Source organism: Fringilla coelebs (genome assembly GCF_963513975.1).
Source record: "Fringilla coelebs genome assembly, chromosome: 24".
Lineage (NCBI taxonomy): Eukaryota > Metazoa > Chordata > Aves > Passeriformes > Fringillidae > Fringilla > Fringilla coelebs.
This window is the reverse complement of record NC_140050.1, coordinates 4,424,398-4,449,382: the sequence shown is the minus strand read 5'-3', so window position 1 is coordinate 4,449,382 and position 24,985 is coordinate 4,424,398. Positions and strand designations below refer to the sequence as shown.

The 24,985-nt window shown below is 52.0% G+C and overlaps 3 protein-coding genes across 6 annotated transcripts in view; 1 reads left to right on the top strand and 2 right to left on the bottom strand.

Annotated features, from left to right (window-relative positions):
• ARHGEF18 (Rho/Rac guanine nucleotide exchange factor 18) overlaps positions 1-8,254 on the top strand; it is a 48,443-nt gene extending 40,189 nt beyond the window's left edge. For both annotated transcript variants that reach the window (XM_084221325.1, XM_084221324.1), the window contains exons 28-31: positions 43-510; positions 1,170-1,494; positions 3,198-3,320; positions 3,414-8,254. In XM_084221325.1, coding sequence (XP_084077451.1) covers positions 43-510; positions 1,170-1,494; positions 3,198-3,320; positions 3,414-3,574 — 1,077 coding nt within the window. In that variant the 3' untranslated portion in view covers positions 3,575-8,254. The remainder of the gene's footprint in view (positions 1-42; positions 511-1,169; positions 1,495-3,197; positions 3,321-3,413) is intronic.
• Positions 8,255-13,135: 4,881 nt separating this feature from the next.
• On the bottom strand, positions 13,136-16,358 carry LOC311162572 (ectoderm-neural cortex protein 1-like; the record flags this gene model as incomplete). Its single annotated transcript, XM_084220974.1, has 2 exons — positions 13,136-13,666; positions 14,579-16,358. The coding sequence occupies one exon, from the start codon at positions 16,356-16,358 to the stop codon at positions 14,589-14,591; it is 1,770 nt and encodes a 589-aa protein (XP_084077100.1). The 3' UTR covers positions 13,136-13,666; positions 14,579-14,588.
• A 2,416-nt stretch (positions 16,359-18,774) lies between these two features.
• PEX11G (peroxisomal biogenesis factor 11 gamma) lies at positions 18,775-22,168 on the bottom strand. Of its 3 annotated transcripts, XR_014616722.1 has the most exons (6): positions 22,096-22,168; positions 21,338-21,514; positions 21,074-21,252; positions 20,857-20,907; positions 19,531-19,954; positions 18,775-19,235 (listed from the first exon to the last, which is right to left on the bottom strand). XR_014616722.1 is itself a non-coding variant. In XM_084220899.1 (5 exons), exons 1-5 carry the CDS (start codon positions 22,159-22,161, stop codon positions 19,729-19,731), a joined length of 699 nt encoding a protein of 232 aa, XP_084077025.1. In that variant the 5' UTR covers positions 22,162-22,168; the 3' UTR covers positions 18,781-19,728. The 3 variants fall into 3 exon arrangements, 2 of the variants coding, with proteins under 2 accessions (XP_084077025.1, XP_084077026.1); XM_084220899.1 differs by having other exon boundaries at positions 18,781-19,954; XM_084220900.1 differs by having other exon boundaries at positions 18,782-19,951.
• Between the last annotated feature and the right edge of the window lie 2,817 nt (positions 22,169-24,985).

Sequence of the window (24,985 nt, the reverse complement as noted above, 5' to 3'; positions counted from 1 at the left end):
TGTCAACCTGGCTGCCTCATGCTGCACTTGTATCCCCTGCAGGCTGTGATATCTCAGCAGGACAGCTACATCGAGGTGCAGCGAGCCACCATGGCAGACCGGGAGAAGCAGCACCGGCTGCAGTCCACCCGGGGGAATCTGCTGCTGGAGCAGGAGAAGCAGCGCAACTTCGAAAAGCAGAGGGAAGAGCTGATGAACGTCCAGAAGCTCCAGAGCCAGCTGAAGCTGGAGCAGCAGCGCCTGGAGAGGGAGAAGAGCCGGCAGCAGAGGGAATTTGAACTCAAGGAGGCTCAGCTGCAGGAGCGCGCCGAGGAGATGCGGCAGCTGCGGGAGAGGCTGAACCAGGACAGGGAAGAGCTGGAGAGGCAGAGGGAGGCCTACCAGCACGACCTGGAGAGGCTGAGGGAAGCCCAGAGGGCTGTGGAGAAGGAGAGGGAGCGCCTGGATCAGCAAAAGAAGCTGAAGAAGCAGAATACGGTGTCAGGCACCTTCTCCCCAGAAATGGGCCAGGTGAGGGATTGGTTTTCTCAGTTTTATTCCTGTTAGCCCGCTTGCTTCTGCATGAATGTTGCACTTGCTGCAGCACCAGCCTGTTCTTGCCTTTGCTGGGCTCCTTGAACCATCACCTGAAGTAGCTGGTGATGGCTACTCCCAGAGAGACCAGAGCTTGGCAGTTTCCCAGTGTCTGTGAAATTCCACCCAGATGTCCAGCAATGAGAATATATTTCAAAAAGATAGAAATAAAGAATAAGTTATTTTCAATTATGGCTGACTGAGTAGTTTTCAAATTCAGGAACTGTCTGATTGCAGAAGCTGTGCTACATCAGCAGCATTTTGTACAGTTGATTTCTAAAAACATTTCTTGTGCTTTGAACAGAAATTTGGAGGTCTGATTAAATTGGTTCATTGAAACTTTCTGAAAGTCCTGCTTTCCCTCTGCTCTATCATCACCCTGTGCAGTCTGCTCTTTCCTAGGTGCACTGTTAAGCAGTTTGGAGCTGCTGATGTTCTTTTTGGTCTCCAAGGACTTACACCTTGCTCTTCTTTCTGTTCCCCAGGAGCTTTTAGGCTTTGTCTACCCTGTTCTGCTTTGCACTAGGAAGTGCTTCGTGCCCTTGGGGCTGGGGATGGTCTCCAGTTTGCCTTAGAATGCCTTTTTCCTCTTGCAGAGCCAGATGATCAGTCATTCCATCAGCTTCAATGGAGAAGGGGTGGAACCATCTGCAGCTGCCTCCAAATCCTCAGTGAGGGTGAGCTCGGTGGCCGGGCTGGAGTACCTGGAGCGGCCGGACCTGGCGCGCAGGGACAGCACCACCCTGGAGAACCGGCCCTCCCTGAAGAACGAAGTGCCAATCCATCTCCTGAGTGCAACCAACCAGATCCAGAAACCAGCTGCAGTCCAGCAGCAGATCCCCACCAAGCTGGCCACCTTCACAAAAGGAAGCAAGGAGAAAGGTGGCAAGAACAAAGCATCTCATAGGACAGACAGTTCAGGTATTTGTGGTTTTAAGTCCGTTTTAATACATTTCTGATCTTTACCAGGATAAGAGGGAGACAGAACCCTGCAGTTAAACCTCTGTATGAAACCCAGAAATTAATATGCTGCAAGTTATTAGTTTGTTTGCTGCAGTTGAAATCTCTTAACCTCCTAAAATCCTGTTAGGAGTTCCATGTCTGTTCTATTTGAATTGGAAATATAACCCAAAGGGATAATGCTGAAAACAGAGCTGTGTATTCCCACACAACAGAATGGTGGTGAGAGGTTCTAAACCTGGATGCAAAATCTTCTTGTCTAACTGTAGCGTTAAAGAAAAAGAGCAAAATAAAAAAAAAAAAGGAAGCTGTTGTGCATGAATAAAATGTTTTGAGGCTGGCTTAGCCTTTTCTTGCAGTCTGTCCAGAGTTGTAGTGACATTGAATGCAGTGCTTTTCTTAGCACCAGTCAGTCATTAAATACAGATCTCCAAGCCAAAATTGAGATGCTGTGTGTGTTGTAGAGCTGAAAGGGGCTAATTTTGTCACAAATAGAAGCAAGTAAAAATGCAGTCACCCTGTCCTGGTGTAATTTCTGCTTCTAACTGCTGGGTACTGGAGTCATGGTCTTTGCCAATGGCAGACACACTAAAAACCCTTTTATCTCTACAACTTAAAGTAGCCCCACTGCCAGCTTAGGGGAATGGCCTGTAATTTTAAGTTACAAAATTATCTTTTTAGCATTGTGCCAGATTCAGACTTGGCACACTTGTCCATCACTCTGCACTGCCACAGAGGACTCAGGGCCAAACCTGACAGAGAGAGAGGTCAGGGAGAGTGGTTTTGGCATATTGCAGAAACATCTGTCTCTGTCGTGCATAAAGTTTAGTGCTTTTGCAAACTTGCTTATGGTTTTGCACATAAATGAAGCCTGTATGCTCTTACCCTGCATACCAAATGCTGGTAATATAAAGTTCTAATGCCACATCTCCCCAGTTTATTTCTAATAGCTCTTACATAATGGTCTCTGCAGTGGAAATGGACTTAATGGTGTTTTTCTGTAATTTATATGAAAGGTATAAACCACTAATATATTGGTCTCTATTCTCTTGTGAGCATTAGTGGGCTTCATGCTTGTTATGCCCATGTGTTGATCTTAGAATAAAATGGAACAAAACTTTCTGTACCAGAGGCAAAATGCTGTGTATTGAATTTGGGTTTTGTGACATGTAAGGAATGTGTACTGAAAGACAGAAGTCCTTTAGATCCAGAATAGCTATTTCATGGGCTGCTTTCATTGTTGAAACTAAGAAACTGGGAGGCTGTAACACCAGAATCAGTGGGCTGTGCTGCTGAGCAGCTGTGAGACAGATGGAGAGCAGAGACAAAAGTTCATCACAGCTCTGCGTGTCAGAAGTAGCACAAATGGCCATTTGCTATTTGAATTCTGCAGACAAAGATTTTTTTCTCTCTCTGCTGTGCTTGGTGATACTGGGTTTTAAATCTGAGATTGTCAGGGTCTGCCAGTAACTGAACTAGAAGTCTCAAGGAAAAGTATTCACAGTTTAAACAGCTGAAGAGAAAATGTCAGTAGGACCAGCTCTGTGTTGTTTTGCAGCTTTCTTGGCTCTGTAAAGGTGTCAGTGCAGTGGCCCCAGCATGAAGCTGTGACATTTGTGAAGTGCTGCTCACCTCAGTACTAATTTATGAAATATTTTCTTCAGCCTCTGTTGATCAGAAGCAGCTGCTTCCCCCCAGGCTTGCTGGACGAGAGGAGGCTGTCCTGAGAGGCAGGAGGTCAGCGAGCCCATCCCTCCCAAGCAGCCAGACCACTGCATTCCAGCCAGGTATGCCTTGGCCAACTTGCCTGTCCATGGAAGTGCCTCAGGCTCTCTTTGCAGTGTTATGATTATGTCTTCTTCCATTTTTTTCTCCTCTAGAACTGTATGGCCCTACAGATGCTCAGCCAGAAGCACTTTCATCTGCCTCAGCGACCCTCTTCAAGCCCAATAACGTTCAGGTTCAGCCCCTGGTGCCCTCTCAGCCCAATCTGTTGAATGTGCAAGATGATACCAGCAAAGAAGATGTCATTTTCTTCTAATTGTTTGCATTTGAAGATGAATCACCTGACACACTGTTTCAAGAACTCAGGCCCCAGTGTGCACGGTGATGGAGACCCGACGTGGATGTCTTCTGATCCCTGCCCAGTTACTACAAGCAAGGACCAGACCAGGATTACTGTCCTGCTTTGTTGGCTTCTCTGCCAGCAGCTCAGAATGAGGGCACAGTAGTAACAATTTGCTTTTCAATTCTCCAGTGTGTTGACACATGGCATGGCTATATCAATTCAGAGCATGTTAAAATTCTGACATTTATTGTAATGTGCTCTTTTTGGAGAATGTAACTGTTCATGGGCACCATCTTGTAAATTGTTACTGGTGATGTTGAACCACCCAGACTTTTATGTAAAAAGTTTTAGTAGTAGGCCCCAAAATGGCTGCAAGTTTATAAATCTGTTTTCCCAGGTCCAGGTCAGTAATGGGTTGTGTGTTGGTAACCAGGTGACAGCAAGCCAGTCCCCTCCCAGCCAGGTGTGCCAGGCACTGTGAACCCAGTGGTACAAACCCCGTGGCCAGGTAGAGTGGAAGAGAAGGTAAGGTGAGCTTCTGACAGCATCTTCAAGGGGCAGGAGCTCCACCTGTTTGTGGAGGAGAAGGGTTGGACGTGTGAGAATTCACAGTGATGATGAAGAGTTGGACTGAATGTACATTTCATTGGCCACCAGCATCACTGGGACCCTGTCTCCCTGTTGGGGACAGCAGTACAGGTTCCCAGGCAAACTCCTGAGTTGGTTCAGAATGAATTTAGAGACTTGGATTTTGTTCTTTGCTGAAGACATGTTTAAGAAGTGTTCAAATGCAGTAATTTATTGTCTTGTTTAATCCTGTTTTCTGCATCCTTTGTTTGTCTGTTAATTTGTTGGGACTTTACTCCCAGTACCAGAAGATATCAAAGCTGCTGTTGCTGCAGAGACTTCTCTGCAGCATCGTGTTAGGAATGAAGGGAATAAGAACTGTTTGGTTTTAGAATTAAAAATAATTATAATAAAAAAATACTCTTAGCTAAACCTGTGTTTAGCTGCTTTCAGCTAAACCAGCTTTGATACCTCTTGTGAAATGGGTCAGTTCTTGATCATGGAATGGTGGTGACATTAAGTGTTCTGCTCAAAAAGGCATTATTTCCCTTTGTAGTAATTTGCACAGTCATTTTGTGTTGTGTTTTTCACCCTGTGTCCCAGATTCTTTTCCCACCCTCACCCAAGGATGTGTGTTCTGGTGTGTGTTGAGTGTGACTGGTCAGATAATGATGCACAGGAGAGATTGTTTAGGGGTATTGTTACAGAATTAAAGGAATCAGGATCTCAAAGCTTAAAATCTTGGATTAATGCCTTTCAGGACGTGATTGATAATAGCTTTTTTTAATACCTCTAACTGATTTAAAGTGATTTTAGCAGCAGTGGATGGAAGGTCTGGTCAGTTCTCCATCCAAGGGATCCAGTGGTGTTTGCCAGTCTCCTCTGAGCTGTCCCTGTGATTAGGCCCTGTGTGATGTTAGTGATGTCTTTAAGGCCATAACTTCTCTTTGCTTGAAAGTTTTAAAATTATTTCAGTAGTTACACTGCAAGAAACTTTATCAATTTTCAGCAGAAAACAGCAGCAGTTTATATTTTCACATGGTGATAATTTGGGTTATTGCCTTCAGACAAGAAATTGAAGAAAGGGGAAAGATAAGCTAGAAAATACTGAATAGGTCTTAGGGACAAGCACTCCTGCTGGAACAGTTCTTGGATTTAAGGGTCTTTTTCTTAGCTGAGTGGTGCTGGTACAAACCTGAGGCAGTGGCACTGAGTTCATTGAGAGGAAACTCCAAACTGAATGGCTCATTACCAGATTGGGGATGCTCCCCCAGCCCCCAGCAAGTGAAATTGGACACACTTGGCTTTAATTCCAAAGGACTGCGTGGTAAATCAGCAGCATTGCAGAACCTGGAGTGATTGTCAGCAGGAAACAGAGTGGGACTGGTGGTGTTGTTATCTTTGGTGATTAGAACAGAGTTCCACTCCTTATTCTGTTTTTGCATTCCAAAAAGTTAGCTTGGAATGGAGGGGAATTCTTAAAATCAGTGGGATCCAGCAGCTCTGTAGGACTGGCACTGATTTTTCCCCTGGGTGATGTGCAGACTCTGGCCCCCTGTAATTTCCCCTGGAAGCACACAGGGAAGGAGCAGGAATGCACAGGATGTTCTCTCCTTCATGCTGTGGTTTGGGCCACTCCTAGTGAAAACTCAATGCCCCCACTGCCTTAAATTACCAGTTTTTTAGGAGTTTTAGCCCAAAGCTAAGTTGCATCAGTGGAGTAAAACACCTCAGCCAAAAAGGGATGTCGGTTTGGGTGCTTGGAAGCAAATTTTGGAAACATTTATTTAGGTTTATTTTGTGCCTGTCCAAAAGTATGGGAGGGAGTGTTGGAAGGGCTGGAGCAGCTGACTGGCTGCTTTCTTCTTCTGTGCAGTGGACAAATTTGAATATACAACAGCGACATGTGCAAAATAAAGTCTGCAGTGAGGCCCTATTTATTTTAATGTTTTATCTTTAACATTAACTTTTTGAATACTTCTTGTCAGCAGTGCTTGAAATAAGTTTTGGCTGTTAACAAATGGACCCAGGCCTGTGACAAGGCAGGCTGTTGGCTCAAACTCCAAAAGCTCCTTGGAATATGGGTCTTCAATCTGTAGCTGAGAAATGACCTTAGAAGTCATTCTCTGTCCTCAGTGCACATGTCTGGCTGCAGCTCCTTTATGAAACCTGTCTGCACCCTGAGCAGAGGTGGTGTCTGCTGTCACTTGGGTCAGCCTGGAGAAGGTTTGGGAATTAGCAGGTGCTGTGATACCTCATTGCTGCCAGAGTGTGGGCAGGGGATCCATGAAAGGCCAAGGGAAGCAAGTGAATTATTTTCTTTTACTGAATATGACTTTCTTTAAATGAATCATGGGTCTCTTCACTTGTGCAAAACTGAATCTGTGAAATTGTTAGCAAATCACTCCAGTTGAGTGAACTGGTTTTGGACTCTTCATTCAAATCTTCTTCCTAGAAAAAGAACTATTCTAGGTGAACTAGTTTGCAAAGTACTGCTGTGTCCTGGGCTAAGTAACTGCTATTGATTCTGAGTTACATCCTTCCTATTGGACTTTTTGATCACTTCAGCTAAAACTTTCCTTTTAAGTGATTTCTGAGGATTAGACAGTTCAAAATTCTGTGCCTCCCAGGTGCCTTTTGGCTTCTTTCTGAGCTGGGGTGTGGAGGAAATGCCAGCACGAGCTTTGAACTGCCGCCCTGTTTGCTTGGTGTCACAGCCTTAAAATTATCAGCATGTTTGTCCTTCAATATTGTGGTGTTGCAATGTAGAGGCTGTTTCTATGGTTCTGATTTCAATTTGAACTCTGGTGTTAAGGAGGCTTCCTCTTCCTCTTCCCATCTGGAACGTGGAGGTTCCGTGCTCCAGGCTGAGGATGCCTCCATGGCCACTAGTGCTGAGCACAGCTGCCCTGTGTGTGTTGTGGATGCTTCCCTAGTTTTTAACTGTGCTGTCTGTGGATTGTAGCTGTGGCATGTCCCACGAGTTGAGATCGCTGCTCATCCCCCAGCGTGAGGCAGAAGAATTGGTGTTCCTAGAGACGCTTGCTCATCCAGGTACTCGCCTTCCTGCACAGCTAGGAGTCATTCTAAATAATTTGCAGGCAGTTTTGTCTTTCTGAGTAGTGGTCAGATGATTCTGCATACATGGAGCTTGGTGTTTGTCATTTGCATTTACAATGAGAGTCGAAACTTAAACTAGGAAAGGGTTAAAAATACTTATTTCATTTTACTTCTAACTCTGCGGAATGGGAGCCGAGGCTCCCCGGTGCTGCTCAGTGGAGTCCCTGTGTGTTGTGCCCCCCATGCAAGGGAGTTTGGAGATTTTGTTGTCTTCCCCAGCAGTTCTCACATTTACCAGGAAACAGATCTGCATGCCAGGTTACACAAGTGCTGTAGGCAAAGCAAAGCCTTCCCCTGCTCTCTCTTCGAGACCAGACCCAACATCTTCGTAACCACTGGCGACTTCATCATCCTCCATCAGCACGGTCCTCTTCAAACAGCATGTGTGAGCTCTGGTTCATAACATTTGTGCCATGTTTATAAATCAGTTTTTTATATTTTTGTACTGAAAGAAATTGGAGCACTTTAGAAAAGTTGATTTCAAATTCCATTTCTGTCTGTAGCCGGAAGGAGATCTCTCATGGGTGTAGATCCTGTTGGCATAACTGCGTGCATCTCACTCAGAGCTGTGAACTCTCTTGACACTCTTTAGTCTTAGGTCTGGTTTCTAGGCCCACCTTGCACTGTAAAGATTTAATAAATAATCATGGTCCATGGTTAAATTGACCATTTTGTTGGGGAAGAGTTTGGTTTTGTTTTTTCGTTAGGGTGTAAACATTGTAAATATTTCCTTTACTGTTGATAGTGCAGTAGCAACATCTTTTTAGTCTTTATTTTATTTGTAAAGTTGATGGTTAAATGTTAATATTCTGTTGAATTGTGCACTCTTGATTAATTGTAAACATGATCTTAGCACACCAAATGATGATTTTTACAATGATTGCAATGTTTCTCCACTGAAGGATTTCAGAGCTGCAATAGGACTGAAACCAACTTCTAGCAATAAAAAAAAGAACATTTAAAAACTGTCTGCCTTTATAGAATTATTTATTGTTTTCTATTTGAATGAAGATCAAAGCAGCTGCCACTTCTCACGTGCTTCTCATTTTCTACCCTGGACAGAAATAATGTGCCACAAGAACAAAACTGTGACATTTTTCCAAAGGAGAGGACGGAGCGCAGGAGCTATTCAGTGCAGAAATACAAATAGCTGCAGCCCTTGGCAGTGAGGTGAGCACCTGAGGGAAAGATCAGCTGCTCCCAAACATCTGAACTCTGCTGGTGAGAGAGAGCTTGGTTAAGTTGCTTACATTAGCTTGGAGGTGCTTTGCATGGTGCCAGCCTGAGACATGCCTGGCTCTGTCCCAGGCAGTATCGGTTCCCACTTGGAACAAGGATAACAAAAATAGAAACTTTCTCCCTAGTGCTCGTGCCAGTTTGGCAGCCCTTGCTGCCAGCACCATCCCATAGCCTCTGGCTGGGGCTGCTCTTCCCAGCGCTGGGGCAGGCTGAGTTTCCTGCTGAAATCCCCACTGCTGGCACAGCTGGCAAGCAAATCCAGGAGCTGTAACCTCCAGTCGTTTCTAGAGAGCAGAACAGATGCAAAACCAGGCAGACAGTGGGAGAGCTGGGCCGTGGATTGGTGCTCGAGGAGGAGGGAGGGGTTTGCCATCAGATTCCTGCTGCAGCCAGGGCTGGTGGCAGTGCCAGTGGTGTGGTGTGCCTGTCACTGCCTTTGGGCCTTACCAAAGCAGCTTTGGGGGTCCCTGGGCCTTTGTGTGCAGGAGTCAGTAAAACAAGCCAGCATTTGTCAGCCTCTGAAGTGCATGTGACATCTGGCTTGTGACGCAAACTGGAACTTCACTGGAAAAACAAATTTTTTTTTTCTACTTTTCCACATACATAAATAATCAAAGAGTTCTAGACAGACCAATGTTTAAAATTTGGTCTTTATGGGAGCTAACAGGCTGTCATGTGAGAGAATGACGTCTCAAAGTGAGTGTGTAGAAGCTTTTGCTTGTGCTCTTTTTAGGAAAATATTTCTTCCATCTGTGGAGCTCCTGGGAGCTGAGCCACAGTGCCTGCTGGAGATCAGTCACTGCCTCTGTGCTTCCAGACCTCGTGTCTGTGTCACCACAGCAAGGCCAGCCACTCCATGTCCATTTCTAAATCTTTTTTGGCAGCAAGAAGTGGAATCCAAGTGGTTTTGTGGGGGACAGGAGGGAGGGAATGTCTAGGAGAGAAGCTAAGGGGAGCTGCCCTGCGCTGTTTTCATGTCAGACCTGTAGGAATTGTTTCCAGGAAGGCAAGAAGAGCCTGGATCAGGGAGATCCAGGGGTTAACATGGCCAGGAGGGATCCCTGCAGCACAGATTCCCACTGGGAACTGCCCAGCTGCAGCAGCCCAGAGCTCAGCAGAGGCAAGTTGAAATGCTGGGCAGAATTTGCATGTGTTAGAAGCTTGGTGCTGCTGCAGCCATCCGCGTTCAAAGGTGTGTAGGTGTTGCTATGTTCAGTTTTTGCCACAACAGCAAGGCAGACATTCCTCGGGGATTGCAAACACCTTGCCTGGCAGTGGCAGCGGTGAGGCTGTCACTCCTGTGGGACAGCAGGGTGTGACTTCAGGCAGGGTGTGACTTCAGGACACACTGGCGGTGCCTTCAGAGCTGCTAACTTGCTCACGCCGATATCCCGGCAGCTCCGCCCTGCCTTGTCTCCCTCCCCAATCTGCAGCTAATTAACCCGAAACCCAAACCACATTCTTTCTGTGGATGAATCACGCCGAGGCCATCGGCAATGACCAGCTTTATGCTAAACCTCCCTCTTTCATGTGGGTGAGACAAGGCTGATGGTTCCCATACGTGCATCTGGGATTCATCTGGGAGCCAGATGCTCGAGGACAAACATGCACAGAGGATGCTGGCTCCGCAGCGTGCTCCAGCAGTGGGAATGTGCTGCTTGCTGCCTTTCCTCAGCCCTGTGATTCAAATCCGGTTTCATTTCTCATCCCAGCGATGGGGCCAGCCCAAGGCTCAGCAGATGAGGGATGTGGGGCCTGTCCTGCATTGTTTGCTGCTGCTGTGCCCGTGGGATCTGGCAGAGGATAAAAGCCAAACCCTCCTGGAGCTGGCAGTGCTGGAGGTCAGGGTCACAGGGTCCCCAGCTCTGGGACTGTCACAGGCACTGGAGGCTCAGGCAGGGCAGCATCACTTTGTTCTGGGGTTCGTGACTTTGCACAAGGGATGGAGTGACAGGACACAGGGAATGGCTCCCATGCCAGAGGGCAGGGCTGGATGGGATGTTGGGCAGGAATTGTTCCCTGGCAGGGTGGGCAGGCCCTGGCACAGGGTGCCCAGAGCAGCTGGGGCTGCCCCTGGATCCCTGGCAGTGCCCAAGGCCAGGCTGGACAGGGCTGGGAGCAGCCTGGGACAGTGGGAGGTGTCCCTGCCATGGCAGAGGTGGCTCTGGATGGGCTTTGGGGTCCCTTCCAGCCCAAACCATTCCATGATTCCCTGTGCACAGGACCATGAAAACTCCTTGCTGACAGCACAGTGTGGATGTGCCTCTCCTGGGTCAGAGCAGCAGCTGATGTCATTTCTGTTTGGAGCACAGTGGCTTGCTAGACCTGAAGCCATCCCAGAGGACTACACATGGAATGCAGATCTGCCAGGGAATTTCAGGTGTGCAATGTCCCTTTTCCTTCTGGAACATTGGAAGACATGAACAAAACCATACAGTGTGTAATTAAAGCTTTGTTTTTCTTGGGCTGCCATGAATTATCATTGTAACAGTTCCTTGCTAGATGTGAGGTGGGTGTGCTGCAGAACATTGTCTTGATGCATATCCATCTTAACCAGGAAGGGGAATTTCTCAGCCACTGCTGTGCTTGGAAGGGAGAAAGGCCACAAAGCTGTCTTGGTGCTCTGGCAGCAGGAGCTGCTGAGCAGGAGGCACCTACAAACCCAAGCAGCAATTCCCTTAAAATCAACCCTGTCTGTCTGTCTGTCTTGTGGCCAGGAGGGAGGTGGGTCAGTCTGACCCCAAACTTCTCTGGCTGTGGTGGCTTCTAAGCTTTGTGTGAGAAGAGGAGCATCCCATGGGACAGTGATGTCCCACTTGGGTTGTTTTGCCTTTGAGCCTTGTCATGCCCATGGGACATCACATCTTCCAGGTGTGACTTTGGGCTGGGGTCCAACTCCTGCAGCTGGAGGTGCAGACACCTCCAGAAGTGGGGATCTGAGCTAGGAGAAGTCTAGGTTTGAGATATGCTGATATTCTAAATGAATTCTATGAATTCATGAGGATTTCTACCCAGCAACCAAATTCACCTCTAAACCAAATTCACCTCCAGCTCAGCTGGCCTGAACCTTCTGGCCCTGGCACTGAAGCAGATCCACGCATGGAAATGTCAAACTGGGAGAACAGGTCTGTTGGGAGCGCTCGGGCACACACCAGTGAGGCTCCCTCGTTTTCCCCAGGGTACTCCGGGAGCTGGGAGCCGGTTCCTGCCAGGAGGAGGCGGAGCTGGGGGGACAGGACGGGGCTCTCTGCCAGGTGAGGAGGATGATCCGAAGCGATGCAGCCCGGGCCGGCTGTGCTGCCCGCATGGGAGGCACGGCGGGGCCGCCCGGCCCAGGTGTGCTCGGAGCGCCGGTTCTCCCTGAGAGGGGTTGGATTGAAAGGAGGGAACATCAGCAGCAGAGCTGGGGCTCGCTCCCCCAGCTGGGAACACCCGAGCCTGGCTCAGATAACGCCCGGGCAGACGGATCCGTGCTGCTGGAAGCTGCCCCATCCCCCGAGCGGGAGGCGGATGTGGCGGGGAGCCAGCGCTCATTGCTTGGCAGCATAAACAAAACAGCTGCTGCTGCTCCAACAGCCATGAATGAAACCTCCACTCCGGCGGCTCCCCGAGCACCATCGGACTCTGGCCAGCCCTCAGGAGTAGCTGGAGATGTAACAAAGGTGAGGCAGCTCCTGGCTGGATAACAGGGCTGGAGACACTTCCAGACAGCTGCTGGTCCCAGCAGAGTTCTGTGCTGTGATTTTCTCCTCTTGCAAGGCACAGCCAGGCTGGGAGCTGCTGGATGGTTGGATCCCGTGATTTTAAAAGCCTTTTCTCATCAAAATGAGTCTGTGTCCCTGCTGCTGCCTGTGTGCTTCAGGTGGGCTGTGGGCTCCTTTCCCTGCAGCCTGACGAGTTCCCCTTGGGCTCAGCCAGCCATGGAGAGGAGGCACAACAAAGGTGCATGAGAAAAGGCCCAGCCTGGGGGCTGAAAATGGAAAAAGAATCAGAAAAAGGGGTAGAAATGAAACTGATGCATCTGCTGCAGCCCCCAGCAGCAGGGCAGCTCCCTTCCTTCCCTTCCTGCCAGCTCTTGCCTGTGCAAGCAGCTCGGAAGAGTTGTGACATTGATTTATTGAATTCTGAAATAATGGATCACACCCAAACCATGCTTCTGTGGTGAGACAGTTGGTTGTACCTTTGGTGCCTGTTTCCTCTGACCATGCTGGTTCCTGTCTCACCCCCCCACCCTAACAGTGCTTTTCTTTCCCAGGCACTGCCTCCCCTCACCTGGAGCAGGGCTTGGAGCACACAGCTCTTTGGGACAGAAGGGGCAGCACCTTCTCCCATTCTTTTGGAGAGTGAGGAAACCCCACTCTCTACCAGGAAAGGGCAGAGAATACCTTAATCTTTGAAGTTTTGAAGAGATTTGTGTTTCCTTCAAAGCTAGAAGGCAGTGTGAGATCTGAGCTTTCCTCAGTCCCCAAGTTACAAAGACACAGGAAGATCTGAGCTCTGGATTTGCACTGCAGCAGGGAATGCTCCTCACTGTTCTACTAAATATGGTCTCAAGTGTGGGCTGGGAAAACCTGCACCTTAAGCACACACAACAGGCAAGGGACACGGTGGATTTTATTCAGATTTATTGAAGCAGCTCCAGGCTGAGTAATAAACACACAAAACTGCTGTATAAAAAAAGAAATAAATGTGCAGAACCAGCCCTTGGGCAAAGTACTGTCACATGTTCTGACATTCCAGGCTACTGCTTGGGTGCTGTGAATCCCAGCAGTGCAGTCCTGCAGCTGGTCAGGAGTGTTCTTTCTCCTTTCCAGTATCACTGAAACCAAAATGATCCCTCTGGTTCCTGCTCTGAGATCACACAAGTTAGGAGAACGCTTGGAAACCTTTTGCTGTCTCAAGGGACAGCACAAGCTGCCAGCCCAAGGAGGTCCCTCCGTGCCGTCCCCTCCCTGGCCTGAACAAGGGGATGGATTTGCAGAAACAATTCAAAGCCAAAACCCAGTTGCCTTGAGCCCTGCTGGTGCTGATGGCAGCCAGCTCACAGAGCTGCCAGGTGGGAGGAGGTGCTCCTGCTGCCTGTGTGTTCCATCTGGATCCTCAGTCAAGGGAGGCACTTGGCAAAATCAGGTGTGAAGCCTGTGGTGCAGAGCAGAGTATTGTGAGACCAAGGCACAGCAACCCCAACCCCACTCCTCAGGCCTCAAATCCCAGAGAAATCCCAGCAATGCCTGCTGATTCCCCTCTACAGCCAGGAATTTTCTAAAGGTATCACTGGATATTTTATTACAGTAAATAATTTTATTTAGACAGCGCGACTCTTGCAAGGAGAAAGGCAAAACCCTGCAGGGTCTGTGATTCACTGGCATAGTTTCTGCCAAAAGCCTTTAGAAAGATTTAATTCCAGTTGCAAATGTTGAAAGTCAATCTCTGTGTAGCAGAAAAGCAATGGCATGAAAGGGACACCAGGGAATAATTAGAAGCAGAGAAACCCTGTGTTTATACATAGACAAGGCTTGTCTTATAAATGCAATTACCCACCATTCTGGGACTAAATCCCAGCTATAATCTTGTTCTGGCACCAGCTCACAGCCCTGGCGTCCCACAAGACATTTGGGTGCCACTGGCAGATTAAGCGTGGCACCAGGAGGAGGAGGCAGTGCTAAAAGCAGCAGCCAGAGCCGGTGGCACCACGGGGTCTGTCCCACTCCTGCAGACAGCCTGCCTGCACAAACATCAGCTCCTCCAGCCTCCTGACCCAGGCACGACACCCAATCCCCGCACACAGCATTCCCCAAAATCTTTGCACGGGCCAAGATGCCAGGTTAAGAGTCTTGTTATTTACACTGATCTTCTCCCTGCAGCGTTTCGGCACCTAGAGGGACCTTCTCTCTCCTGCAGGGCTTTTAGATCCCACACCACCAGCCTGGAAGTTTTGGAGCTGACACACAAAGCTGTTCTCTAGGACAACTCCAGTCCAGAGCCACGTGCATCTGCCCCTCAAGTTTTAACCTGACACAGAGGAGCTCTGCCTGACCCACAGCTATTTACCTTCCAGGTCTCAGGCCGACAGGTACTTCCAGGTGCTGACGAAGGCGGTGGGGATGAGCGAGTAGGGCACCGTGGTGACGCTGCTCCACGTGTCGGACGAGGGGTCGTAGCAGTCCAGGGTTTTGCAGCGCTGAGCCCCGCAGTACCCCCCCACCACGTAGAGCCTGTTCCCCGAGGTGACAGCGCGGCAGCTGATGCACTTGGCAGTGACATCCCCAAACTTGGACCACTGGAAGGTGTCGCTGTGGAAGCGGTAAGCGGAGCTGGCGGAGAACTCCGTGTCCCCGCCGATGACGATGACGTGGCTGCCCACCACGGCGGCGGCCGTGTAGCGCCAGGGCTGGGGGCAGCTGGCGGGCACCGTCCAGCGGTTCTGGCAGGGGTCGAAGCACTGCACCTTGGGCAGCTTGTTCTGGTTGGCGCTGGTGCCCCCGAAAACAAACAGCTTCATCTTGGCTCCCACCACGGCGGCGTTGCTCACGCCTTCCCGGAGAGGAGCCACCAGCGACCACTTGTCCAGCTGAGGGTCGTAGTGCTCCACCTGCTTGAGGGACACGGAGGGAGAGGCCGGGAAGGCGCCGCTCATGGCCGTGTGACCCCCCACCACGTACAGGCAGTGGTCCAGCTCGGCAGAACCGTGGCCAAACCGCGCCACCAGCATGGGAGCAGCTTTGGCCCACTCGTCGTGGAGGGTGTCGTACACCCAGACGTCCCTGGAAGCGCCGTTCTCGGAGCCCTTGCCGCCGCTGATGTAGACCTTGCAGCCGATGGCGCAGGCGCTGCACTCCTTGCGGGGGCTGGGGATGTCGGCGCGAGGGATGATCTCGCTGGTTTTATGGTCCAGCATGTAAATCTTGTCGCACATGAAGGTCTGGCCCCCGAGCAGCAGCAGGGCCTGGCTGACCTTGCGGGGCCGGGCGCAGCAGCCCGTCACCAGGCCGTCGTTCTGCAGGATCTTCATTTTGCAGCGCACGGCGTCGGCCACGATCTCCTCCCCCAGCTTGTGGCTGGTCACCAGCTTCTCACAGGCCACCTGCTTCCGCAGGTAGGACTCGGGCAGCAGGGCCAGGCGGACGGAGCGCAGCAACTCGGGCAGAACTTCGTGGCGCCGGGGCAAATCGTAGCGGATCCAGCCGATAACGGCTTCGTAGACCAGCGTCTCGTCCTCCACCTCCAGCTCCTCGCTCTCCACCAGCTCCAGCAGCTTGTCTTTGGGCAGCCGGAGGAAATCTTCAGTCTTGCAGAGCGAGGTGAAGTTGGCCAAGGCCATCCTCCAGGACAGCTCCAGCAGCCGCTCGCAGCAGTGGGCATCGGACAGCAGCAGCATGTTCAGGCAGTTCCCAGGGTAGAGATTCTTCTCCAGAAAGTCGGCCGAAGCGTCCCGGATATCCTGGAACTGCAGCATGTCGCCGGCCTCCAGCAGAGACTCGGCGTTCTCCTCGTTGATCAGCACCCGGGCTGAGTAAGCGTAGTCCAGCAGCAGCTCCAGCACCTCGGGGTGCAGCGAGTCGTGGAAGTTGACCTCGCCATCTCTGCTCTCCTTCAGGCCCCCGCTGAACATGGCGTTGAAGTAGCGGCTGCAGGCGGCCAGGACGGCGCGGTGGCAGGGGAAGCTCTGGTTCCCCGCCCGCAGCACCACGTCGGTGAAGAGGTTCTGCTGGCGGAGCAGGTTCAGTTGGGTGAGGAGGCTGTCGGCGTGGCCCGGTTTGTGGAAGAGGTGGATGTTCATGGAGCCGGAGCTCGAGCGGGATTTCCGGTTCTCGTGGCTGCTGACGGACATAGTGCTGAGGCTGCTCTGCGGGGCAAAACCGGCGAGTCAGCACGGGCAGCGCGGGCCCGGCCACGGCACGGCCGGGGCTGCGGCGGGACGGCGGCCGCCGAGAGGAGCGCGGTACCGGCCGTGCCGAAACGGGGCACCGGGAGCACTGCTCAGCCGCGGGGCACCGACCGAAACGGGGCACCGGGAGCTCCCGGACTAAACACCCGTGCAGCGCACGACTCCTCCGGGCCTCATGCAGTACCGGGGAGGGGGCGATGTGCGCTCCCGGTGATGCCCGTGCCCAGCCCGCCCCGCGGACCCGCACCCAGCTCAAGGGTCCCGCACCCGGCTCAGAGCTCCCGCACCCGGACCCGCGGGTCCCACCCGGCTCCGCTGTCCCGCCTGACTCAGTTATTCTGCACCCGGCCCCGTGGTTCCTCACCTGGTCCAGTTGTCCCGCACGGTCCCCCCTATCTCGTACCCGGTTCCGTACCCCGTCCCCGTCACCCAGCACCCGCTGCCGTACGCGGTCCCGCACCCAGTTCCGCACCCGGTTCCGTACTCGGTCCCGCACGGTCCTTGCTATCCCGTACCCGTTCCCGTACCCGGTGCCGTACGGTCCCCGCTGTCCTATACCCGGTGCCGTACCTGGTTCCGCATGGTCCCCGCTGTCCTGTACCCGATCGCTATCCCGTGGTCCGCATGGTCCCCGCTATCCCGTATCCGGTTCCGTACCCGGTCTCCGTTATCCCGTACCCGGTTCCGTGCCTGGTTCCGTACCCAGTCCCACCTGGTCCCCGCTATCCCGCACCCGGTTCCGTGCCCGGTCCCCGCTATCCCGTACCCGGTTCCGTGCCCGGTCCCGCCCGGTCCCGCTCCGCTCCGGCTCTGCCGCCGCCCCTCCGCCGCCGCCGCGTGGCCGCCCCGCGCCGGCCCCGCCCCCGCCCGCCCCGCAGCCAATCAGCGGCCGCGGCGCGCGGCACTCTCCCTTTGTGAATGGGAGGCGGGGCCAGCCGCGCGCACGCGCAGCCCGCTGGCCCCGCCCTGCCCGCGGGCAGCGTGGCCGTGTCCCCTCCCCACGTGTGCGGGACCCGCGGTGTCGCCCGGTGTGGCACCGCTGTCCCCGGTGTGGCACCGCTGTCCCCCGGCGTCCCCCGGCCCGAGCATCGCGGCACGGGGCCGGGACGGCGGATCTGAGGCTGCCGAGCTTTGCGGACGGAGCCACCCCGCCATAAAGGGCCATAAACGGGGCGGCCGCGCCGGGACCGGCAGCGCCCTTTGGATCCCGGCTGCTGACAAAGGCAGCTCGCGGCCGAACCGACCAGCCCTGCTCAGCGAGTGTTTCCTGCAGGGAGCACCCCTCAGAGCTGTGAAGCCCGGCCCATCATCGCATCACCGACAGCAGGGCAGGCTGCTTTCCTGGCCAAGGGAAGGAACTGTCACCTTCTCTCGGAGGCCACATCGGAAAAGAGAAGAAAATCACCAAATTTTGGGAGGATCGGGTCTGCCTGCACAAGGCCTTGTGCTAAAAATGAGTGAGTGCTGCCCTGGAGAGGCAGCAGCAGCCACCACAGGTGTTTAAACACTGTGTGTCAGCGGGGAGCAAAACTACCTCAAGAAAAAACAAATTCCAGAAATTCTGAATTACCCAATTTTGATTTATCTCTGCACGTTGCAGCTTTACCAACTGTAAATTAAGGTCATTTGTTGAGGAATTGATGAAGCAAATGTACTTAGAGCAGTTTACAGTGTCCTTTCTCCACATTAAAATTAGTGCATGGTTAAGAGGTTTATTAATTTGGCATCAGAGGTTATGCAAGGCTTCTTGTCTTGTTTTTTTTTAAATTGGCAGAGCTTCAATTGTCCTGTATAGCATTAGTATTAATACTAGAATATATGAATACCTAATAGTGCTGTCCTGTGCTGAGCAGTCCAGTGAGTCTTGGAGGAATGATTCGATGGGGTTAAGAACAAAAAAGAAATCTGATTTATTATTAAAAACCACTAAACTGCTGCAGGAGCCACCACAGTGGGTGACAGGACCAGGCAACAGCCAGAGAGGACTTGGGTGCTCCCCCTGTTCAGGCACAGGACTGAGAAAAGGAGAGAACAAACAAGAGTCTCCTCCAGGTAAGCCCTGAGTTGTACCAAATCCTGCCAGTCTGGCAGCAAATCCCCAGCACAGCCACATCCTCAGGGACACTGCAGGGTCAAGGTCCAGATAAACACCAAGGACAGGGCAAAGGATAAAGAGTATCCAGGCCTCCCTCTGCTCTTTGAACACAGGCAGGACACAGCTCCCCGTGTCCAGGCCAAAAACCACCCCACAAAGCAAGGTCAAAGCTCCTGGAAGTGCAGCATGTGCCCTGCTGGGGGCAGGGACACGCAGAGTAAGCAGAACTCCTTTCAAAGGATGCATTTCCATGGCAGTCAGGCAGGGACTGGGAATTACTGCAGCAGGAGGAAGGCTGGTGACACATGTGGGGCTGCAGCTCACACAGCACTAATGCTCTGGAGCTTTCCAGAGCTGAAGATAAAGAACTTCTCCCTGTTTCAGGAGGAATGATCACTCAGAGCCACCTTTGAAGCATTTGTGTCGTTTATTATTGGCAATGCCCAGAACTGTAAGTGCAAACCCCAGCTGGGCACTGGTTTGATTCCTCCTTTGAAAGGTGATTTATTAAAAAGAAAAAAGAAAAAAAGAAAAAAAAATAGGAAATTTATTAAAAAAGGTCTGTTGGCAGCTGCCGGAGCCTGGTGGAAGAGCTCCACCCGGTGGCATTCCACAAAGGCACAGCTGGAGCCTCAGTCTCCACTCCCAACATTTCTCCTTAAACGGGCAAGGCAGGCTAGGAAGGTCCAAGCTGCTTCCAGCGGCAATTCCTGCCCCTCTCCCCTCTGAGGAAACACAAGGGTCACCAAGAGCACCCCTGCTGGCTCCTGTCTGAGCCCAAACCCCAAACTCCTGGAGAACTCCCAGCACAGGGGCCCCATCCTGGCTCAGGGGCAGCCCCAAGCCCAGAGTGGGAGCTCCCAGGATTCATCCCTTACCAGTTCTCTGTGACAGAACCGTGGCCACTGTGCTCCTTTAAGTGGCAAAAAACACTGGGAGGTTGCATTTATCTTTTGGGACAGATGGAAGCAACTCTCTCCCCCCTCAGTTTTACCCATTGTTGATTTTCAGAGGATTCACCTGAATTATTTCTCTGATGAAGAGTGATAAAAATTATCAGCTGCAAACAATCCCCTCTGCAACAGGCATCTGGATTCCAGTCCCGATTATGGGATATCTGGAAGGACAATCATCAACCCAGGAAAGTTAAAATACACCCTGCCTCCCCAAAGGCACTTTCACCATGTGAAAACTGGGCTTGTGAAGCTCAGCTCTGGCTTAAGCAGCTTCAGAATTTGCTCCTCTTGATGCCTGGTAGATTCCAATCAGGGAGGAGATGGTCCCCAGGAGTCCTACTAGCCATGGAGGGAACCTTCCTGCCCAGAGGAATCCTGGAGGCAGCCAGTGGATTGCATTGCAGAGATCTGCTGTGTCCATGAGGATGCTCAGAACTTCAGCTTTCACCTGGGCTCTCAGCTTCTGCTGCCTCTGAGGTGAAGTGCTGCTGGAAGAAAAGGAGATGTTAGTGACAGTCTGTCAGATGAAACCCTTTTCTGACCCAGAGATGGGGCAGCTGAGAGGTGTTTTAAGAACTTTTATTCCATTTTCAGTCTCATGTGAAGGGTGAGACAATACAGATGTCATCATTCACACCATCACCATCAGAAGTTAACAATTTTCTAATTACAATACATTGTAAGTGTTTCCTGGCCTATCAGCTATAACCACACCATGGTGTAAATGCCTTAAAGCCAATCATCTAAAATTACCCCTCGTGGGTCCCACTACAATGCATCTTTCATAGTTCTATTTCTCCAAAGTATCCAGTCTTATTTACAAAACCATCCTTTAAAACTTGTTTCTAGTTCCATTTCTCTCTCAGCAATGTCTGTCCTATTCCATGGCATTTCTAAGTCAGCATTTCTTATCTCAAGTTTTGCACACAGATGCACACTGTGTGAGCCTTCTGTCAAACTTTGAGAATGCCCTACAAACCCATTTCCCACATTAGTCCAGCATGTCCTCAGAGCTGTGATGGCTACAGATGGGAACTGACAGGTGTGGGTGAGCTACAGGAAGGATGGAGAGGGACTTTGGGAAAGGGCATGGAGAGACAGGACACAGGGAATGGCTCCCACTGCCAGAGGGCAGGGATGGATGGGACATTGGGAAGGGATTGTTCCTTTGTAGGGTGGGGAGGGGCTGGGACGGAATTCCCAGAGCAGCTGTGGCTGCCCCTGGATCCCTGGCAGTGCCCAAGGCCAGGCTGGACAGGGCTGGGAGCAGCCTGGGACAGTGGAAGGTGTCCCTGCCGTGGAAGGGGGTGGGATGGGCTTTAAGGTCCTCCCAACCCAAACCACTCTGGGATTGCCTGATCAGCTCTACAGCCACAGAAGGAAATCATACCACTTGTGCTGGCTCAGTTTTCTTCTTAACTGGAACAAGATTCTCAGGGATCTGAAAAGCACAGAGTTATATCCCCTACAGCACCAAACACACGGAGGAGTTTTTATTTTCCCTCCTGCACTAACAGCTCCAGCTGTTAGAGGAAGAAGAGCACCTCCCCCAGCTTTGCTGTACCCCGGTGATGCCAGGGCACGACCTCCCCGTGCCCACCCCGTACCGCAGGATGCCCAGGAGCAGGGCACAGCCCCACAGCGCCGTGCTCCGCGTCCACCACTTCTGGGAGGCGGCGCGGACGATGCCGACATCGGCGGCCCACGCCAGGTGCTCGCAGGGGTAGTAGAGCTGGTTGGCGGCGTTGCAGAGCACCGAGAGCCCCCGCACCAGCGCGTCCTCGCCCTGCGGGGAGCGGCACAGAGCGGCACATGGGGCACGGCCGCCCGGGAGCCCCGGAGCCGCCCGGGAGCCCCGGAGCCGCGCTCACCTCGGGGCCCAGCCCGTAGCTGCAGCTGTACCGGAGCATGGCCAGGTCGTCGAAGAGGCGCAGGGCGGTGCGGCAGGAGCTGAGCTGGGCAGAGGCGGCCAGGAGCCCCCCGGGCAGCCCCCCGGGGCCGGGCAGCGCTGCCCCCGCCAGCTGGCAGCCGTAGGACAGCGCCCGGACCTGCGGGGAACGGCACGGCCCGGCCGGGGCTGGTGGTCTTTTGTCTCTCTTTCCCCTCTCATTTTCTCCCTCTCTCTTTCTCTTCTCCTTTCTTTAATTCACCTCTCCCTCTTCAACTTCTCTTCCCGTTACCCAATCCCCATTGCTTTGTGCTCCGGGACTCCCATTCCCGTTTCCATCCCGTCATTCACCGGAAAAGCTTGGACTGTTTGTGCCCCCTCCGCTTTTTGTCGTTCCTTTCCACCACCGAGCACTTAGGAATCCCTCAGGTGCTGCATTCCCGTTAAGGGTGGGTCGCTACAGTCCCGTCGTTCACCGCCCGGTACCGGAGAGCTCAGATCCCCCTCCTCACTCCCCGCCCGGTACCGGCGGGCTCAGAGCCCTCACTCCCCCACCGGTACCGGCGGGCTCAGATCCCCTCCTCACTCCCCGCCCGGTACCGGAGAGCTCAGATCCCTTACTCACTCCCCGCCCGGTACCGGAGAGCTCAGATCCCCCACTCCCCGCCCGGTACCGGCGGGCTCAGACGCCCTCCTCACTCCCCGCCCGGTACCGGGGGCTCAGATCCCCTCCTCACTCACCGCCCGGTCGCGGCCCCGGTGCGTCTCCAGCGCAGCCACAAGCCCCCCGAGGGCGCCCGCCGCCATGGCAACTCTTCCGGGTAGGACGTCACGTGTGACCGCGGGGCACGCCGGGAAGGAGGAGGAGCTGTCGCCATGGCAACGCGGCCTGGCTGCCCCGCGGCCCAGCCGGGCCCAGCCCGGGGATGGCTCCCTCCCGGAGATGGTGCCCGACCGGGGCTGGGTCCCACTCTCCGTGCCGCTCACGGCCTCCTCAACCCTCCGGCGAATCCTCCATCAGGCCTTTTCTCAGCCCCGGTTTCCCCGTTCTGGGCCGGGCCGGGTTGGTTCAGAAATCTGGGAAGCCCAGCTTGAACAGACCCCTGCGGACGGCGGTCCCCGCTGTGCCCCGCCGGTGCTGAGTTCACATGTACACAGATCTCCACATCACCTGGAGACAGGGACATCCTCCCCTGTGCACCTGTAGAGACCTCCCAGCCCTGGCTGAGCGCTGGGAGAGGAACATTCTGTGTGCAGACAGAGATGGGGCCCTCTCCATCCTCCTGCACCTTCTGTACTCAGCTCGTGGATCCCACCTGTGAAAAACGCCAATCGCTTCTTTTTAAAATTTTAAAAGTTTAATAGTAGTAAAATGGTTATAAAAAATAGCAATATAATTAGAGTAATAAAAATTTTGGACAATTTGGATTAGACAATATGAGACAATAGAAACAAAGAGTTATTGACAGTCCAGGTACCTTTTTCTGGGCAGCACAAGCCCGAAAAAGGACACAGTTAACAGAGGATTAACTCTTCAAAAATACAGCCTGTTGCATATTCATACATCTCATACATGATGCATAAATTCCATTCAAACACAGGATTCTGTCTGGTCAGTGACTGCTTCTTCTTCCTAATCCTGATGGCATTTTCATGGCTGAGCGAGGTGGGAAGAAATTTGTTTCTCCTGATAATGGGGCAATAAATTCTCTTTCTCTGAAAGATTCAGGTGTCCTGTGGCTGCCATCTCGGTGAGAGTCCTTTTTCTCCTGAGAGAGAAAAAAAGTATCCTACATAGCATAGTTTCTATTTTGACATTTTGTTATAACCTAAAACTATATTTACCACACTACTTAAGAGAATGAAGACAGCATCACTTTCTAACACGACAGGTACAATATTCATTTGAATATTTGCAAAAAGCCAATCATAAAACACACATTTTTCACACACCTGCTTCAGTGGGTCCAGAGGCTGGGCACAGAGTCACACTGTGCTGTTAATTAAAGTTGATTTTGCCTTTTTTATAGCCAACTGTCACAGAATCCAGGAATATCCTGAGCTGGATCCCACAGGGATGATCAGCGCAGCCCCTGTCCCTGCACAGCCACCCCAACACCCCCACCCTGAGCAGCCCTGAGAGCTCCTGCAGCTCTGGCAGCCTTGGCACCATTCCCTTGGGGGTAAGAACTTTCTGAGTAAATCATCCTTTGAGTGAATCAATCTGATTTCATGAGACAGGATCATGGCACTAAGCAGAGCCACTCCCAGCCAAGCTTTTGCTGCTGGATTTGAGATCCTTGTGGGTCCCTTCCCAGCTGGGATATTCAGTGATTCTGGCTGCTCTACACTTGCTGTATCCTCAGATGCTGCAGTTATCCCACCTGCTGCACCACATCCTGGTCCCACAGTCTCGTGACTCACCTCACTGCAATCTGCTGTCAATCCCTTTGCTACTTCCTTACGTAAAATGAATAACATGAATGATTTCTGAGACGTGAATCAGTGTCTTGATCTTTCATCATCGCTACATTTGTTTTTAAAAGTTGTTTTACATTTATTTTTGGGAGGAAGGAAGGGATTTTGATCAAAAGCTGGGTTTATGCAACCTCAGGAAGGGATGTGGTTAGAGCTGGTCATGGAAGGCATTAAGAAAATCCTCCTGTGACGCTGCCTCCTGTTTGTCCAGCAGTTCAGAGAGAGGTCCCTTCATGCCATGGATCTGTGTTTAAGCCATTTGATTTGCTAAATGTGGAACAGATCATAGCTGAATTGGTCTTTTCCTTGGCCCTAAACTTTTGGAGCAGCTCCATAACTACCATATGGAGTGATATTCTCATAACTGCCATGTGAAATTCTTCATTTGCCTCCTCACCCTGAGAGTTGTTTTCTGTTTGGGCGAGGGTTTTGAGCAAAGTGCTGACAGCAGAACTGGCCTTTTCCTGTCATCAGGGGAAATGCACACAGGTATCTGTGACTGCAGAACTTTCCTGGTGCTGCCTCCTCATTTTCTGCCTCTAATTCAATTTTTATTTTGATTTCATCTGTCAGCAGATGAAAGTGCTGTCAGAACCACGCCAGCCATGCTGCTGCCACACAGGCTGAAAAGGGACTCCCCAAAAACATGCCACAGGAGGCCCAGCCTTAACAGGCTTGGATTAACCACAGGGGAAATGGGTTTATACCCAGCAAAGCTCCAGGCTCCCCTTAACTCCCCTTGGAGTGTGCCCCTGAGCTACCTGAGATGGACCAGTGAGCACCAAACCCTGTCTGCTCCAGCCTCAGGTGGGAGCAGAGTCGTAGATGAGAAATATTTTGAAGGGAGAGGAAGGACAGACAACCAAATCCCTAAGCCAGGGAGCGTTGGAGGGAGGTAGAAGGGGACTGAAGTCCCCCACAGAAGGTCAGAGGAGGAAAATTATCATGGCTAGAGGAGTCCAGGCAGGGTAAACACCTCATGTGCCAGGTACTGGAGACAGGATGCTGCATCTGCCTGGGTGGGGTGACCCTTTAGGGGACAACACTCAGATCTTGAGGCAGCCAGGCTCAGCGGTGCCCCCTGCCCCTTTCTCAGCCCCACCCCAGTGAGCTGAGAGCTGTTTTCTCTCCTCAGGTGAAATGCTCATCCCAG